Raw genomic sequence first — 20,079 nt, 5'->3', positions numbered from 1 at the left:
TTAATTTTTGTTAATGGTGGATATTAGTAATTTAATTATTTTATTTTATTGTTATTATTGTACTAATGAAAAGTATTGTTGATATAATTAGATAAATATTATGTTTGGTGTGATTTTATATAACAAATAAATAATGAAAATTATTCCTTATTGCAAAAAAAATTAATGAAAATTATCCCCTCGCTGAATATATGACCAACATAATATTGAGACTGTCTCACAAGAAAATGCTTAGCTAAATTAGCAGATTGTTTAACAAAATATAAAACAACATTGTTCAAAGATTATAATAAATCCTTACAATCTTCCACCACTAAACTAAAATTAGAAAGCATTATAAAAGAACTATGAATAGCTTGAATAACAATAAGCCTATTTGACTCAACCTTCACTCTAAAATAACTTTGAGTCTTCAACCAACTAAGAACATCATTGATCCCCATCACTTCTGCTAAAGAAGGAGACACCACCCCTTGCCAATAAGAAACAGTATGCTAGCAACTCTCCCCTCAAATCCCGAATCATAGAAGCAGAATCAAAGTGCATATCTTCCTCAAAAATAGTTGCATCTACATTAATCTCGCATGTTTTCTCCAATACTTCACCCCCATCACAAGCTAGTAGGGTTAAGCTGCATCTTGAGTACCAATCCACATTAATCAAGATTTAATAAAGAAAATGACACCACATACTCCCCTCTCTGTATTTTTCGATTCCACATTAGAAGATAAATTGCCCAACAAAGCATCACAACTATTTATTCTCATCTACCCTACTCATCACCACACCAAGCCAAGAAAAAAACATAATGAAACAAAATCCAACCCCACATCAACTCAACAACTCTTATAAAACTCACAAGACACTAAATAATGAAATATTATTTCATTAAAAGCATCACAAAAAGGATAGGCAGTGTCAAGTTATCATCATCACGGTTCTCAACTTGCAAAGACTGAAGCCACCATAAGCACTCTTGACAAAATAATAAATTGTTTCTTTCTTCCATAACCAATTATCCTTCTCCTGAGATAAACTTTAATGAATGTCTAAGATAATCTCAGCATCCCTGTCATTAAACATGTCCCAAACCAAATTCACATCTCACTCCCGACTCTACACCTGAAACAAATCGCACACCATATGGCCTTCCAACCCTGTAGAAGAAGAGGTGACATATGGATTCGAATCCACCGAGAAGCATAGGTCATGAAAAATGGGAAATAGAGGCTCCGGACCCGACCCGACGTCTAAGCACATCTTGAGAATACATTGGGCTTCCCTCACACTTCTCCAAATAATTTGTTTAACATCTTTAAAAATATAATAAGATGATTAAATGTAAATATAATAAGATAATTAAATGCACATTTTTCTCAAAGAAAAAAAATCATTACCGAATAATATAAAGGGGTTTTTTCATTAGTGTACAACAAAAACAATTATATTACAAAAATGTGAAAAAAAACACAATTTTAAAAATGTACACATTTGAAAACATATTTACAAATATTCATATATATTTTTAATTAAATTATAATAGATATATTAATGATTCAACTTTCTATATTTAGATTTGTATAGCTATTTTTTATGACTAATTGATATGGTATTAATGAGTAAGTCTACTAATTAACAAAATTTATATATTAATAATTAAAAAACATAATAAGATTCTAATTATAAACAATAATATTTAAAATATACAGATATAATATTTTAAATGTAAGACATAAAAAAATAATTAACAATTAAAAATAATAAACAATTTTAAATTAATAATAAAAAGCGAAAAAAATACATTAAAAAAATAAACAAAAACAACCCATCAAGTTTAACAAAAACATATATAAATTAAAAAAAATACTAAAAACAAATAAACAATATTAAAAAAAATTATAACACGATACATAACAAATCATAATAAAAAAAACCACAAAACAACAAAAGAAAAAAAACAACTAACAAAGATAAAAATACCAAAGAAAGGACATTTATAGATGGAGCATGAATAATTCTTCCACCAAAAAAATACATTAAAAAAATAAACAAAAACAACCCATCAAGATTAACAAAAACATATATAATTTTTTTTTTTAAAAAAAACACTAAAAATAAATAAACAATATTAAAAAAATATTACAATGCGATACACAACAAAACATAATAAGAAACACCACAAAAATTACAAAATAAAAAAAACAACTAACAAAGATAAAAATACAAAAAAAAGGATCTTTATAGATGGAGCATGAATAATTCTTCCACCAAAAAAATACATTAAAAAAATAAACAAAAACAACCCATCAAGTTTAACAAAAACATATATAAATTTTTAAAAAAACACTAAAAATATATAAGCAATATTAAAAAAATATTACAATACCATACACAACAAAACATAATAAGAAACACCACAAAAAAAATAACTAACAAAGATAAAAATACCAAAAAAAAGGGACCTTTGTATATGGAGCATGAATAAGTCTTCCACCAGAATCTAAATCGAATACTTCATCTACATGCGGGTGTGTGCAGATTTTTTTAGCGGGTCTTTTACAGTCCGGTTGCTTCCCACTAATTTTTTTCTTGATCTCAACTTTCACAAGTGATGAGATCTTCTCATCATCACTAACAAAATCACCAGACTCAATAGACATATTATCATGAGTTTGCATCATTGAAAAATTATGTAACAAGAATGCAATCTATAAAATAAAAAAGAAAGAATGAATGAAAATTAAAATATGAAACATATATATATATCACTAATTCAAAATATATGTTAATTAACATTAAAATATATTAAATTGGCTTGATATGATCATATGTATAATTAATATCAATTTTTAATATTTTTCCAATAAAATTTGATAATATATTATCAAGATTAAATTATACAATATAATATCATTTCAAATTTGATAATGATTTTTTAATTAAAAAATGATATGTTATTAAATTGGCTCTAATACTATATCAATTATTCATAAAAAAATAGTTATACAAATCTAAATATAGAAAGTGAATCATTAATATATCTATTATAATTTAATTAAGAATTTGTATAAAATTTTGTAAATATGTTTTCAAATATGTACATTTTTAAAATTGTATTTTTTTGCACATTTTTTGTAATTATTTAAAAAAATGTATACATTTATGTAAAATGCCCTAATATAAATTACATGTCGAGATATATATAATTTTTGAGAAACTGGTTCAAAATAATGGTAATCATTTTTCCCTTCCCCATAATCAAGAAACACACAAAGAGCAGAGCGTGACGATAACTTTGTACGCTCTACACTAGGACGAAGCACAAAATAACTAGAACCAAAGACTCTTAAAGATAAATAGTCATGAATACAACCATATAGTTTCTCAAAAGGAGACAAACTCAAAATTGCAGAAGACGAAATCATATTAATTCAGTGAACTATAGTTAGAACTACCTCCCCCTAAAATTGACTAGGAACATAAGATGACAATAAAAGAGAACGAGCAGTTTCAACAATGTGTCTATACTTTCTTTTAGCCACATTCAGTTGTATCAGTACAAGAAGTTTGATACACAGTGCCATCTAAGGCAAGCTTATTAGGAGAGCTTTCCAATGACCTTTATGTTTGCAAAAGCTACACTCATCAATACTAACCTTTGTGCGAGGTTTGTTCTCTTATGGAAGAAATAGTGTAGTAGGAGGGACTGCCAAAATAAAAGAACTGAGTGTTGAGAGAATGCCTTTTCCTGATTGAGACTTGAGACGGATTTCATCTGCTAACAATTCACTGATGACTGAATCAGCTGAAGGAAGCGGAGAACAATGCAATATAGAACTAGGAAGTGCTTCAAAATCACTAGGAAGAGCCATTAAAAATTGAACCAATCGTTGTTCTTTTCTACGAGCAATATACGGTGCAAAAGTACGTAGCTCTTATGATTCGGTGAGTGCCAATTGATCCCAAAGATCTGTCATAACAGAATAGAACTCTTGAATGCGCTCATATCTTTTTGTTCTAGAGCTCTAATATTAGTTTCCAACTGAAACTGCTTTGCAATATTAGACTGTGTATGCAGTCTTGGAAGATGGTCCCAGACTTCTTTTGATGTATCATACTTTGCTAATTGGGTGCCAATAGATTGTTCTACAGAGTTATTTATCAATGTGAGAATTTTTGAATTATCCACTTTCTAATTTTTAACAGATCTGCATTACCATCTCCATGTTTCTTTTTTGTTCCAGAAATATAACTCACATTTTTTTCCTTTCAGAATTTTTTTCATTAGATAACTCCAATATGAATAATTCTTTCCATCCAATCTCACACTGATCGCTTAAAGGGAATCATCTATATTAGTAGCCATTTCAAAAATAAAACAAATTGCACAAATTTCTAAATACAAAAGTGTTAAAAAGATATCAAAACTGTATTTTGAAAATCAAACCGCAAACTCCTATGCAAAAATCAAAACGAAAATTGTTATGCGAATCTAGAAAAAAGTTGAAGAATTTAATACCAAAACTGGACTGTCGAACTGTACAGACATGATTGTACGGACGTCTGCCAAAACTTTAAAGTGTTAAAATACAATTAATAAGAAAGTCTTACATAGACAACTAATATAAAATACTAAAATAACCCTAATTATTATTTAACAATAACAACCACTTCTATTTTAAAATCTTTCTTTCTATTATTGATTGAATCTTCAAAGAAACAACATTGTAATGGTAAAGAAATTTATTAATTAATAATACAATAGTGAAATGTAAAAGTAATAATAATAAAATTAAGTTAGAGATAGCTTCACTAAGTACCATAAGCTCAGAATCTCAGATCATGTTGAGTCCATATTTTTCCAACCTCAACATCCAGCACTAGCCTTAAAAACTCCATATCTAAAAGAATAAAAATCCTTCCAATATTGATCATTACTTCGTTGGACAAAATACTGATTATTACAACTTGGAGGTAGCAGAAGTACTCAAAATTTTTAATTTGTAAGCGGTATAAATTTAGTAATTTTTTTTTTGTGGTATAAGTATTCAATATTTGTAAAAATGTAATTTTTGCTCAATTTCTTCAATACAAACTCCATTTTAAATTTAATAAATGAAGATTTAGATGTAACTCATACTACATGTTTTTGTTAAAACATAACAATTTAGAATTTGAATCATATATGTATCATCTTTAAAATATTAATAGAATTTGTATTGACAAAGAAAATGTACTTTTACTAATAAAATTAAGTACTTATGCCGCTATAAAAATTTGGTTGATTAAGATTTTTGTCCTTCAAATTTTAACATGTACCAAATCCTGCCCTATGAACTTTTAAGGTCGTTAAAAATGATTCATGAACTATTGAGATTATTAAATTTTAAGAATTTAGTCCAATTTTAGTTAAAAAAAAGTCTAACATGGATAAAAGTTCAAGGGACATGATTTAATACATGTCAAAGTTTGAAGGACAAGATTTGATAGATATCAAAATTTGGGGAGCATGATTTAGTACATAAACAATCACTGAAATAGTAAAATTGAATGGAATTAGACAGAAGTCCTTAAATCTAACAATCTCAATAGTTCAAGAAGAATTTTTAACGGTAAAAAAAATTCAAAAAATATAATTTAGTACATATTAAAATTTAGGGGTATTAACCTAAAAATTATTATATGCACTTACTACTCATTTCCATGCTTACAAAGCTTTATCTACATGACTAACGACACTAACATAGACTCTAAGCAAGCTAACCGAATAAACCAACCAACTGTCATCATAAGCAGCTGTATTCAATGTAGACCTGTAAAAGTGTCGTGTCATCATAACAGAGATTTTATAATGAGAATTAAATGAAAACACTGTTTTTCTCTTTTTTTTGGACACCATGATAAAATTTGTGGTATATACAATTAGAGATCAGTTTATGGAATTTTATTTTGTTGCTGATGCACAAAAAGTACATACATTCTGAGACCATTTAAGCCAAAGAGATTGAAAATTTCCCATTTTGGGTAATCCTGAATTCAAGCACTAAAACAGTAAAACTCACGTTTGGTTTATAATTCTCTAACTAATAATCTAATAAAGAGCAGAAAATGAATATGTCAGTACTAGAAAATGTGAAACTTTTCCAAACCAAAAAAACTCATAACCATTATTTGCTCCATATTTTTTGAACCTTCATTCACAACCATAATTGGTTAGACAAGAAAACTTGCAGCTTCAGCTCATACATTTTCTGAACTTTTTCCTCTAAGTTTAGCCTCAATTTTACTTTAAGTAATTGACCATTTTGAATTTCTAAACATAGAAATTTAATTAATCAAGTCATCTGAAGTATGTATTAGTATTAATTCAATAGAAAGAAGCTGATAATACATTTAAAATATTAAATAAAAAAACTGCAAGAAAACATTATTAACCCATCATTAATTACCTTCTTTATATTATTCTGTACGGTTATTATGAAAATAATTATTATTATATTATAACCATTGTAACAAAAGAGAAATATCAGAAAGCAAAAAAGAAAAAGATAAAGAAAATAAAAGGAAACCATTGAACTAATACTCAAATGTTATTAACCATTAATGGAAGAAAATCACAGATAAAATGAAACACAAACTCAATATTTTCAAGTACTATAAAAAAGAAAATTGAAAAAGAAAAATACTTATGAAGAAGATGATGATGAATTAATGTCAAATTTGGTCCATATGTTATGAGCTCCAGCACCCATTGTTTCCTTAGCAATTTTCAATTTCCTTTCTTCTTGACTATCATGATTTTCATCTATAAGCAAAGAAACAACTTGTATCCTCAATTCATTCACCTTCAAATTCAAATCACTCAATTTACACTCAAAGAAATTTCTGAGATGAGATATCATAGATAAGTATATCTCATCTGTCAACACCATAACCAAATCAGGACAACACAGAGCAACTTCAAGTCTCAAAATTTCTTTAAGGATCATTCTCATGATCTCGAGTTCTATTTCGCCGGCGACCTCAGATTTTTCTCCTCTTTTCCCACTCAAACTCTTTCTCTTTTTCATTGTTCTTACTACTAATTGGATCACAGATAAGAAAGTCTTGATCACAATAGAATCATTAGTTTTCTCAACACTTAGTAGTTTTATCATAGCCTTGAAATCATCAAGATTCTTCATTATGTCATTCCTATCACCCAAAATCACCACCAAAAGAAGAAATTCAGTGATAATTACAGAAATATCAGTGCCAAGATCAATCACAGCCTTCTTCATTTCTTCAATGGTAGTCTTTCTTTCAGATTGATGATGATGGTCAAGGTGTTGTAGCCACTCAATCAAACTCTTTCCTCCTTTTTCTCTTTTTTCTTTGGATTCTTTCTCCCAAACGTTTTTCATAAACTCTTGTAAATTTTCCAAGTAACCCTTGAAAGATTGTACACCAATTAGAGATGGAATGTTGTACTTTAGGTGTTTTTCTTCAAACTCATAGGTTCGATCGATTAGACTTAAAGCTTGTTTCTTTAACTCTGTGTATTTGGCATTGAATTCTTGATCTTCAACGCTCCCCAAAAGTGATGATGATGCTTCTTTAAGGAGAGAAGTAAGTTCATTTCCTAATTCAACTAAACCTTGAAAGTCATCTGAGTTTTCCAATTCTTGTAACTTCTTGTTAATTTTGTTTGTGATACAAGTTAATGGTAAATCATCCATTTTTTTTGCAATTGAAGAAGATGATCTTGTGACTAGAGAGAGGGAAAGAGAGGGAGTTTCATAAGAGGGTTCTAATGAAAATGTGGAAGTTATTGCTGTTATATATGTTATTTGCTGCTGTGTGAATTGATATCATTAATTAAACGACATGTCGTTTATGGAATTCCGTTTATTGTATAATCAAACGGCGTGTCTTCACTTTTTTCTATGACATAAAAATTCTTAATTCATTTTTTTAGTGAAATGTCGTTGTATTTTTTTTTAAAGGAGAAACGATATGTCGTTTTGGTACACATAAGTGACTGTGGTGGTCCGTTGTTGAATGAATCTATAGACACTTACAAAAGAGTTCAACTAAATACAAATCAAAATAGAGAAATTATTTAAAAAAAAATAAAAGAAATTAATTTTGAAAAAATAGAAACAAAAACTGCTAATTAGTTCCACTATCATTAATTATTATTATTAGAATAATAAAACTAACATTAATTATTAGAACAAATAGATTTTTTTTTTTTTATAAATATTATTTTGGACAAAAATTACTAATTTTTTTTTTGACGCGGTGATCAAAATCACAGATGATTAACATTGCAGCAATCCGCAAACGATAACATCATCTCCTCGAACCAGGATAGCTCATCGTCTAACCGAAGGACATGCTTTGTCAAACCATGCGCTGCAAAATTTTTATCCGAGCCATATGGGACAAAACTGCCCCTGAAAATTTAGACGATAAAACTATAACATCCTCAAACAGCACCTCCAGCTCATTAAAAACACCCTTTCTTTGTTGATAGCTTTACTAGAGAGCCAAAGTTTCGACTTGTAATACAGAAATACTACTTGAAAAAAACAAACAACACCAAGAAAACACAAGTATTAGAAAATAAAATCCTTGAATTAAACTATATAGACTAAATTCATATTTAAACACCTAACTAAAAAATTAAAACTCAACTACAAAAGGAGAATGAAATCCCGACCAAAACTTACAGAGAACCAACCAAAAGTATAACCTTTGGCAAAAGCAACAAACTAAGAACACTTAGCAAAACACGTGTGATTTTGATTAAATTAAAATTAAATTTATCGACAAAGTCTTAATAATTGAAGGACCTCCAGAAAACTAAGCAACAAATTAAATAACAATAAATAAAACTATATTACAACAAAATTAAATAAAAATTAAATAATTGTGAAAGGACGATGACAAAACAATCTATAATATAATATAAAACAATCTATATTAAATATAAAGACTTAAAAAGACTTGAAATACTTATCTCCTGAGCACAAAATAGATCACTTATCTTGCCCAATGATCATACCACAAAACTACCCTAAATAATTAAAGACAAGCCATAAAAATAGCACAACAGCCGTAAAAGGCACAAAAATCGTTAAAGGCACAAAATTCTTATAAAAAACATCAAATTATTGTGTAGACAAAAATTACTAATAAGATCGTGGTAAGTTGAAAAATACCACTTTTATTAGTCATTTAATCAAATTTACCTCTAATTTTATATTTAATTGAAACATACCTTTTTTATATGTATTGTACCCAAAATACCCTGACATAAGAGACTCACATGGAGAGTATCTTGAAGTGACGTGGGCAAAATTGGTATAATGTTTAAAAAAAGAGGTAAAAATAATAAACTTTAAAAAAGAATGTAAAAATAAAAGAGGGCAATATAAAAAGGGTATAGAATGTAATTTTCTCAATAAGATCTTCTATTTTGTTAAAGAAATATTTACACCATATACTAACTTTTCTCCTAAATTGACATTTATGCTTTGATAAAGAAGTTTCTACAATTATTCCCTACCTATTTATTTTTACTATTTTTTTATTTATTAAAGCTTTTATAAAGCTTTTTTTTTTTTTTTGGGATTTTTACAAAAATACTAGATTTTGGACAAAAGTTTATAATTTTACTGTCACACGAATTTATTTACAAAAATACTATCTTTTCATAAAATAACCGTTAAACAACAAAACTGAACAATTAAAACATCAGTGAAACAACTAAAACACAATCGTGGAACAACAGTAAAAATTTATTACAGTGCATAGTATATAAAACTTACACAGTATTTTTTAAAAAAATTCCGCCCCACAGTAAAAAAATAAAAAAAATAAAAATTTCAGTATGTAGTGTAAAAACTTTTTTTTTTTCTTCTATCTCTTTGTATTTTTTTTATATTGACTTCTTTTTTATTTCTTAGCTCTGTCCTTTTTTTTTTCCTTTATTTTTCTTAGTAAGCTTGGCTGACATTATTTTTCTTTCTCTTCTCTCTTTATTTTTCTTTTTTCTTTTTCAATTCTCTCTCTCTTTCTCTCTATCTTTTTTTTTTCTACACTTTTTTTTATCTTTATATATATAAAAAATTAATATATAATAAGTATGTATTTTTATATCTTTTTTTTCTAACAATTTTTCACTCTCTAAGAAAATTTTATTTTATTATTTTTTTTTAAAAAAAATACAAACACTTGCTATATTTATTTTTCTCAAATTTTATATTTTCTTACTATTCACACTTAAACTATTTCATAATATTTTTCTTTAATAATCACGTTTTTTTAAAATATTTTAATTAATTTCTTTTAATTTTTACTAAAATATGATTATTTTACTTTCACACTTTTCATAATATTTTTTAACACTCTTTATCTATCTTAGAAAAAAATTAAGAGCACTCCTTCTATATTTTTCTCTCTTTTACATGATTAACAAAAGCAGTATTTTTTTTGGATGTTTTGTAATTTATTTGGAGTCAATTTATGAATGATTTGCACATTTTAACAAAGTTGATGTCTTGTTATTTTTCTATTGATTTATAGCTGTCTTTTTTTTTATTTTTTTATTTTATATAGCTTTTTATAGTTGTTTTTATATTGTTGTTTAGATGCTTTATAGTTGTTTTTCTATTATTTTTATGTGTTTTTTTTTTACAGATATTGTTTAGTTCATATACATTTTTTTATAATGTATATTTTTAATTTATTTCAAATATTTTTTTTTTTATTTTGTTATCTTTTAGTTGTTTTTAAGTAGTTTTTATAATATTTTTTTATTCAACAATTATTTTTTATTTGTTTTTTTATTTATGTGTATTTTTTATGGTTTATATATGTTTAATTCATTTTTAAATAATAAATTATAATTTTAAATTATTACAATACACAATCACATACAAAATTTAATTAATCCAATCATAAAGTTTACATTCATATCATTTCATCAAAATTATCAATTAATAACAATAATAAACCAACAACAAGTTTATAAAACTTGGTAAATTTGGTGAAGTGTTTCATAAGGGAGACCAATAGATATTAACACAACTGACAACTCTTAATAGCTTCCGATCGGTAGAATATACATCTTGGACATCATCAAAAGTCTAACATCATACATTGTGTGAGAAAATTAATTTCTTATGGAAAATTTAATAATCCATATGCTAAAAAAATTAGCCATGCTGTTCAATTATACCCTAATTATTACACATAAGAAAAATATTCCAATCTTTTAATTTTCTTCCAAAGTTACTCCTCTCTTTTCATTCTCTCTAACTCCATTTTCTCTCTTCTTTCCCTCTCCCAAACTCACGGTGACCCAAAAACGAACCCACCGCACGAACCCACCTCGTCCAGAACCGAACCCCCCTCTCTAGAACCGAACCCATGACGACCCAGGAGAATTTTCAAGTACATCCAACCAAGTGACACTGGAGCCTTGTTTAGTATCACTGCAAGAAGTCCCATGAAACATCCAAAGCCAAAGATGACATACTTTGATACTTGGAGAATTTTCTTCCCACTTGCTTCTGGATTTATGTATGTTCTAAAGATATCATACGTGCATAGGGACGAGACTGCTATTTAGCTCCGACGAACCAGCAGATGTCACAGCCCTGTTCATTGCAGCATACATCAAAACTCATAGCTCAAGACCATGCACAGGGCCGTCTTAAGGTGATGAGAGGCCTAGGGCGAAATTTGAAATGAGGCCTTTTATTTTAATAAAAATTAAAAATAAATTTTAATTAAATTTTGACACAGTATTAATTTTAATTCTTTTATCTCTACGTAATAAATATTTTTTTTGTAACGTAAGCTAACTCGATCAAAGTAATATTTAATTACTTAGAACATCTATATTGAAGTCAGGGCCGGCCCTGAGCAGAGGCGGGCTAGGCTTGTGCCTTGGGCCCACCTAGCTCAGGGGTCCAAAAAAAATTTGTTCCTTTTAAAATTACACATTTTTTTTTTATCAATTTTAAAAAATACAACATTTTTTCCTAAATGAGGGCCCAAAAATATTTTTTTTCTATGGCCCACTAAATTTCAGGACCGGCCCTGATTGAAGTGATATATATTTTAGCACATTTGAAAGAAAAAAAAAATAATGTGTTTAAATTATATATATTTTAAAAAAATAGATAATTAATATAAATCTTATTTATTATTAATATTTTAAAATTAAAACACAAATAATTAAAAGTATAAAAAGTAGTGAGGGAAGAATTGAATCTTGAATCTCAAGTCCAATAAAAGATCCACTTACCATTTGTGCTACATGTTTTTCATGTATTTTGTTGAGTTAAATATTTATATATTATACGTTTTTATATGTATATATATTAATTTTAATTTTTTTAGGGTCTCCAAAATTGTGGAGCCTGTGGCCGAGGCCCCGGCTGCCCCACCCTTTGACCGGCTCTGACCATGCATGTCAACCAAGGTACTCACACTACGTACCAACATTATCTTCTTTTCCTCCCAACTATTACATATTTAAATTTTTTTTGTTGACGTAATTTAAATTTAGGTTCATCGATCAAAGATGATTCTAGATCCTAAAATATTTAAAATTACACCACGTGACTAAAAATTTAGATTATTAAATATTAGTTAAATAATTATATAATAATATCCTCTTTTTTACAAATTCACATTATTTATTGTTATATAATTTCCTTTTTTTTAAAAAAAAAAATCAAATATTCGAGGAGACTCCTTTGACTAAGTAAAAATATTTATATTTTTTCACAATAATAATTAGGGTTAAGATTGTTATTATATATTATAATTATATTAGAATTAGGATTAGGAGTATTATGATTTGAGTATTTAAAGACACAAAGAGTACATATTCATTCATTTTCATTTTTTGATCGATCCATATATACATATAATAAAATTACGTAAGATATAAGTACTAAAAGAGTAATTAAATAAGTTTCATCACTAATTACTAATACTACTCGTACATATTCATAAACTAATTAAATTATTCAGATATACATATATTGAGAAGATGGCAATTAATAAGGGACTAAATTTGATCAAGTCTGAGTTTAAAAAACGTCATAGATCATCAATGTCAAAAGTAATAATCTTCTTTAATCATCTTAATTAAATATATTAATTAGGGCACATGTTTATTTTTTAGGGATAATTGCGGCAAAAGTCCCCAAAAACTTGAGGTTGATGCCGATTAGTCCTCAACCTCAAAAATTGGCGGTGAAAATAAAGGTCCCAATTTTTGTTTGCCCGTTGGTCCTTTTTCTAACGGATCCGTTAAACCCAAATAAAGTGCCACGTGTCAATTTTTTATTGGTCTAAATAATAATTTTAATTAAAAAAATTTAAAATAAAATAAAAAACTAAAAAATATATATTAAAATTATAAATTTATTTAATTTTATTTTATTTTTTCTTTTCTTTTTTTATTATTCATCTTCTTCAACCACAAATACATATAATATATATATATAACATATCAATCGATTATTCAGAAAATAATAATAAAATATAATTAAACAAAACATTTGCAACTATTTCTTAATTTAAGATATAACAGTTTCATATATAGCTGTCTTAAAAACAAAACTTATGGTCCATTGCTAAGACAAACAAACACAAAATGCAATTTCAGATGACAAATTGAACATACTGCTTGTATAAACTTAAAATTCTGAACCTAAGCAAACCAAAGAATGGCAGAAGACTTGGCATATTTCTCCATCTTTTTGTTTGGATCCACCCCAAAAACTTGGACACCTTTATCTCCACCATAGTACCTAAGATTTGGACCCGTCCCAATCCCAATCTCTACCACTCTTTCAGCCTTTCCTCTCAAATTAGCAAACAGCTCAGACTTGTAACCTGCAATCTTACCAATATGTATATACCAACCAAAACAATCAATCCTGGAAAAATTTCATTCTTGTCCCAAAATTGAGAGTTGGAGAAAATTCAAACATTATACTATTCAAAGAAATTAGGAACTCACCTCAGCTTCATAAGATTTCATGCTCGTATCCAGAACTGAAGCATAGAATTCTTCATACCAATCTGGTCTCGGAGGGTGAATTTTTCTCAACGTATCCTACATATGTAAAAATGTAGAACTGACACAAATACAAAAACTTGCAAAATTGGTATAACCCATCCCTTTTAACAATATATAACCCATCCCTTTCCACAATATATATAACTGATAAAAAAAAAAAAAAAGAAAGTCGGGTTACCTAATTTGGGGGTGGTTCAGTGCGACGGGGACTCCGAGATGGCACCACTACTACCATCCGCCGGAGGCGAAACTCCAGGGGTGGCGCGGCGATGGTTGGTGGTGCAAACAGATCTGAAAAAGGAGAGAGGGTTGGTGGTTCGGGAGTGAGATCCTTTGGTCTTCGATTTCTCTGGGTTTTGGTCTTCGAAGAAGAGAAGAACTGTAGTGATAGACGATTGGGCATAGGTCTGACTGGGAATGGCAGAGTGCGAAATTGACGTTTCAAGGGGTGCTACGTCTAGTGGTGGTGCTCGTTTGGGCGTTACGATGCCGAAGATGCCCACAATCTGGTTTGGAGATCTGATGATCTTAGAGAATGTAGAGGGAAGAAGAGGCGGAAGAAGATGACGTCTGTAGGGTTAGTTTTTGGTGGCTGGTTGGAGAAGATGAATAAAAAAAAATATAAAATAAAATAAATTTATAATTTTAAAATATATTTTTTAGTTTTTTATTTTATTTTAAATTTTTTTAATTAAAATTATTATTTAGACCAATAAAAAATTGACACGTGATACTTTATTTGGGTTTAACGGATACATTAGAAAAAGGACCAACGGACAAACAAAAATTGAGACCTTAGGTATTTTCACCGCCAATTTTTGAGGTTGAGGACTAATCGGCATCAACCTCAAGTTTTTGAGGATTTTTGCCGCAATTATCCCTTTTTTTTATGTATTAAATATAAATGCGTTTTCTAATAGTTTATGTATTAATTTCTATACATAGGTGGAGAATCAATCCGAAACTAAAAAACATATTCAGAAAAGATCACTGAACAAATCTGAAATGAAACAATTTATTGACGGGAAATCCCAAATTTCTAAAACGTCAACTCTATATCGTAAACCGATATTTTCTGCGAGTGAGACTGTAATTCCATCTTCGTCATTTGAAAAAGGTTATTGGTTAATTTAATTAATATTAATTTATATATATATGTAGAGTTAATGATAAATTATTAACCTATATATTTTTTTTAAAAAAAAAAAAAAAATAGAATGTCCTCTCAAGAAAACTCTTCTTGATGCAAAATCTATGCATGCCAACTCAAGTTACCAAGCTACAAAGATTGAAGTCGATGAGAAATTGAAGAAAAGGCTGCGGGAAATATTCGAAAAGACAAGGAGTGAAAAAGAAAAAAATGAAAGAGAAGAAAATGAAAAAAGAGCGAACTTACAACGATTAATCAAAGAAAGGAAAGCTCATTTAGCTCTAATTGAAAAGGTTAATTTACTTGCTTATTTGTATTTGGCATCTTATTAATTCGATTGTGGTATAAAACGTAGTTGTGATGATATAAACTAACTAATATTGTATTATGATAATTAACACAGGTTGAGTCGCAAGTTATTCATCCTAATGAGTACTTTCAGTATTTCTTGAAACTTAAAAAGCAATGCGAAAATAAGTCGTGCACATATGATGAAAAAAATTTCGATTGGTACATCAATTCTTCTTATTATTTAGGAAGTCATTGATCAAGAAGTTGGGATTATTTTTAAAATAAGGATGAAGAAAAACAAGAAGAAAACTCGAATCAGAAGAAGCTAGCTAAGAGGCCTAATTAATTAAACTTTGTTTGCATGTAATTAAATATTATTAGTACTTTTTTTAGGGTGCGTTTGGCAATAATTTTTTAATCAGTTTTCTATTTTTTTTAATTAGAAAAGTAAAAATATTTTCCAAAAATATGTTATTTAAAACTGTTTTCATTTCAATTTTTTAATTAAGAATCAAAATTAAGAATAAAAGTTATAGAACATACTTTTATTTTTTGTTTTTGAAATTAAAAATAAAAATAGTGATAAAATATATTTTTGTTTTTATAAATAAAAATTTTACTTTTATTTTTGTGATTAAAAAATTAAAAATAAAAGTGTTACTAAATGTCAGATGATAGATTGAAATTATTTGAATATAATAAATTTAAATTAGGTCAAATAAAATTTTTAATTCATAATATTTAAAAATGTTATTATATGTCATAAATTAATTATTAATTTTATGGTAAGGTTTGGCAATAATTATACAATTAAAAAAAATGGGGCCATGACTATGTTGATCGTGGATTAATAACTCTCAACTCAGCTTTTTGAGACAGATAAAATTATAACTACCAAAATGTTAAAGCAAATAAAAGACAAGAACTTTGAAGCCTGGCCTTTCTTGTAAGGAAGCAAACAAAATTTAAAAATGCATTTACAAGAAAGAAAAAAAAATAGCAATAGGGTTATTAGAGAAGTAGCTTCGTTTCTCGTCTTCTTTGCTCAATCAATATACCGATATTTAAGTGTTTTAGGCGTAGAGAAAATCACACTAATTCATTTACAAAAATCAAAAAGAAAAATGAATTTATTTACAAAAATGACACGAGTCATGAAATGTTCTCAAAGACTTAGCTTAGTCATCATGAAGCTCAAATGCTTCTTTCTTCTTAGCTTTCTCCTTTTCAAGAAGATAAAGCTTCTCTGCCTCTGGCATAGCAAGAATGATGGAGTGAAGTTTAGAGTTTAACTCATCAACCTTTTCAATCAGTCTATCATTTGTGAACATTCCCAAAATGACACTCTTTATGGTTGCCCAACTTTCAATTAATGGCAAAGCAATGATCACTGCTGAGCCAATGGTTCCCCATGCAACTGCAATGACTGCCCAGAATGTGAAATATCCAACACTGAATTGCCCTGCATAAAACCCAAAAATGATATAAACAACTGATCATCAATATAGAAACTTGGAGAAATATGTCTTTTGTTAGAAATTTACCTGCTGGGAGAGTGAAAAGAGGCCATAATATAACAATGACAGCAGTAAATCCAAGACCCCATTTCACAATCCATGATTTTGCTTTTACCAATTTCTCCTCATTGAACTCTTCACCTGGAAGCTCAGTACTATTTTCCTTCTCAACAACTGTGATCTGCTTAGTTGTGTCCCAATCATAGTTCTGAGGCCACACAAAGCTGCAAACAGCATGAATTGCTCCACCAGTGAGTATTGAGACAAGGTTCCCTGCAAGCATTGGTGCATTTCGGCCTGTTGTGTCGAGATCCACCCTTCCATACTCGATTTTCGTGACTGAAAGCCATGTTATGATCCCAAGAACACAACCGGAAGTTGCTCCTAGGATTGCTCCAATTGCATTTGCTTTTCTCCATAGAAGCATGAAAGCAATGGGAAGAACAGCTGAGCCAATGATCACTCCCATTGCCAAGTACATCCAACCAAGTGACACTCCAGCCTTGTTTAGTATCACTGCAAGAAGTCCCATGAAACATCCAAAGCCAAAGATGACATACCTTGATACTTGGAGAATTTTCTTCCCACTTGCTTCTGGATTTATGTATGTTCGATAGATATCATACGTGCATAGCGACGAGACTGCTATTAGCTCCGACGAACCAGCAGATGTCACAGCCCTGTTCATTGCAGCATACATCAAAACTCATAGCTCAAGACCATGTCAAGCAAGGTACTCACACTACCAATATACTGAACTTTAATATGCAGATTTTAACAATATTTTCAATGAAAGAATGAAAGAGAGACAAAACTTACATGAAAAGCATAGTAAGTAGGAGAACAGAACCTCCTTTCCCCATCAAAGCAATGGCAGTGGCTGGAGGAACCAATCCATGGCTTGCTTCAGATTGTGATAATGGCAAATCAAGGGCTACAGCTCCCAAACCAAGTGATGTTGCTAAAGCGAATGGAACCGCAAACCAAACCAGCCCGCCTAACAAGTATCCTTTGTGAGTAGATGAAGGCCGCGCTGCAATGGCACTCACCCAATACCCCTAAAGTTTTCCAATAAATATTCAAAATGAAAGTTGGTTAAGTTCTGAACTGTAATTCATATGTTGGTATTGCTTGAAATTAGTTGAGAAGCTTACATTATCAACAAAAACAGTGCCAAAGTTTCCAACAATGTTGATAATTCCAAAAACAAGACCACCAGAACTCAACATTGTTAGGTATGATCCTTTGTAATTTCCAGTAACAGGACCACAAGATTGGCCATGATGAGATATTGGCTGCTGACATATTCTTGATTTGCTAGCCAACTCTAGTAGACGGCTGTGTATGACACTCGGGCTACCAAGCTCGCTGCTCGTCACGTATACAAGGTAGACAAATATTACCAAAACCACATGAACTGAAACCAAATAACAAACTACAGGCTAAGAGCAAGACATTGTTATAAGAAAAAGAATGAAAGAATATCAAAGAACAGAAAAATTGGCAAGAACAACAACAACAAAAATAGAATTTGAGAGCACCTATAACTGAATGTATGTAGCTAGCCAAGAAGGTAGCTTTCAATCCTCCTGCTAAAGTATAAACAATTACTCCAAGGGGTATTAGGAAGCTAGCAGCATAAATGTTTACTCCTGTGAGTGCATTTACCACAGCAGAACCGCCGAGAAGCAGCATGGCCGTGACAATAATATTCGTCATAAAACAGAAAGTAAGAAAGACAATGTGTGCTGCAGTTCCCCATCTGAAAAAGAAAATGTTCTCATGAAAATTAATTGTATGTTATATATTTTGGTTTGAGATCATCAATGCTGCAGCCTGCATCACCTACCGAGCTTTTACTATTTCACAAACAGTATGAGCATGAGGAGCCTTTCTTTTGATTTCAATAGCCATTATACCAAACAAGAGCACCTATCAGTGTAATCAAAGATGTAAAGTCACATTGTGTAAAAGGGGTTTTCCATATTGAATATTTTTAAGAGTAAAATTGGTGTGAACATGCCTGAATTGTAGCCCCACTAGCATACCAGAAAGGTCCACTAACTCCATACTGCCAAGCTACATTTGAGCTTTGTAAGATTGTTGCTGCCCAAGTCCACTATTGAAATCATTCACAAAAAAGTCTCTAAATGTTGATATCAATCTTAGTATACAAAAAATATGTGGTGGATTTAGGTGATTTCTTACTTGGGATACAATCACACTGGCAATAAGTCCTGTTTTAACATTTCTGCCTGCAGTGTTGAACCATTCTGAAGTGTGACGAGAACCAACATATCTCTTCTCAAGCCACACCTAATAATTCAAACCAATACAACAAAAATCAAACTATGTATTTGCACTTTGTAACTTATTATAAAACAAATCTCTCAGATTATTAAAGAAAGGGTACCAGAAAAGAAGTGAAGACAGCAAAGAAGGCACCAAAACCAAGAATAATTGAGTAGCCCACACCTTGATTAAGCACAGCTTTGCCTTCAAAGAAACTATTCTGTCTCACACAGCTTCCATCCCCAGAAACATGGTAGTATTTCTCTGAGAAACCAAATGGTGGACACTGTAAATGGGAGGCTGCCATTGAGAAACTCAGACTATATTTGACACAAGTTTTTGCTCTAACCTACTTTGTTTCTCTTAATTTTGCTTGAAACCCAATTTGTATTCTTGCTAATTCATTAAGATCATGAAAAAAGAAGAAAAATAAAATGAAGAACTGAAAAATCTTTGTGGACTCAACTACCACCGCAAAGTGATGAGTCAAAGTAAGAAGTTTTCTATGGCAGTGTTTGATATGTTTACACTACAACATGAGGCATGTTTTTTTGTTTGTTTGTTGTGTACACACAAATAAGATTCTTTTGTTTGTTTTAAAATGAGTTATTAGTACTGGTTTTGAATAATTAATAAATTAGATTCTTAGTATCTATTTTGTTAGAGATGGAATCAACCAACTGTTACTACCGAATCAATCGTCAATTTGGACTATGATTGGTAGATATTTATTGAGT

At 29.4% G+C, this 20,079-nt stretch overlaps 2 protein-coding genes across 2 annotated transcripts; both read right to left on the bottom strand.

Moving 5' to 3' along the window:
* Positions 1 to 5,603: 5,603 nt before the first annotated feature.
* LOC133039894 (uncharacterized) lies at positions 5,604 to 8,926 on the bottom strand. Its single transcript, XM_061118970.1, has 2 exons — positions 6,687 to 8,926; positions 5,604 to 5,813 (listed from the first exon to the last, which is right to left on the bottom strand). The coding sequence occupies exon 1, from the start codon at positions 7,716 to 7,718 to the stop codon at positions 6,687 to 6,689; it is 1,032 nt and encodes a 343-aa protein (XP_060974953.1). The 5' UTR covers positions 7,719 to 8,926; the 3' UTR covers positions 5,604 to 5,813.
* A 7,618-nt stretch (positions 8,927 to 16,544) lies between these two features.
* Positions 16,545 to 19,919, bottom strand: LOC115696882 (urea-proton symporter DUR3). The gene is made up of 9 exons (XM_030623770.2): positions 19,464 to 19,919; positions 19,259 to 19,366; positions 19,074 to 19,169; positions 18,900 to 18,982; positions 18,592 to 18,812; positions 18,205 to 18,467; positions 17,870 to 18,108; positions 17,078 to 17,730; positions 16,545 to 16,995 (listed from the first exon to the last, which is right to left on the bottom strand). The coding sequence occupies exons 1-9, from the start codon at positions 19,647 to 19,649 to the stop codon at positions 16,712 to 16,714; spliced, it is 2,133 nt and encodes a 710-aa protein (XP_030479630.1). The 5' UTR covers positions 19,650 to 19,919; the 3' UTR covers positions 16,545 to 16,711.
* Positions 19,920 to 20,079: the final 160 nt, after the last annotated feature.

This window comes from Cannabis sativa, chromosome 7, assembly GCF_029168945.1.
Source record: "Cannabis sativa cultivar Pink pepper isolate KNU-18-1 chromosome 7, ASM2916894v1, whole genome shotgun sequence".
Classification (NCBI taxonomy): Eukaryota; Viridiplantae; Streptophyta; class Magnoliopsida; order Rosales; family Cannabaceae; genus Cannabis; species Cannabis sativa.
The sequence above is the reverse complement of the archived record's forward strand: the minus strand, read 5'-3'. Positions and strand labels throughout refer to the sequence as shown.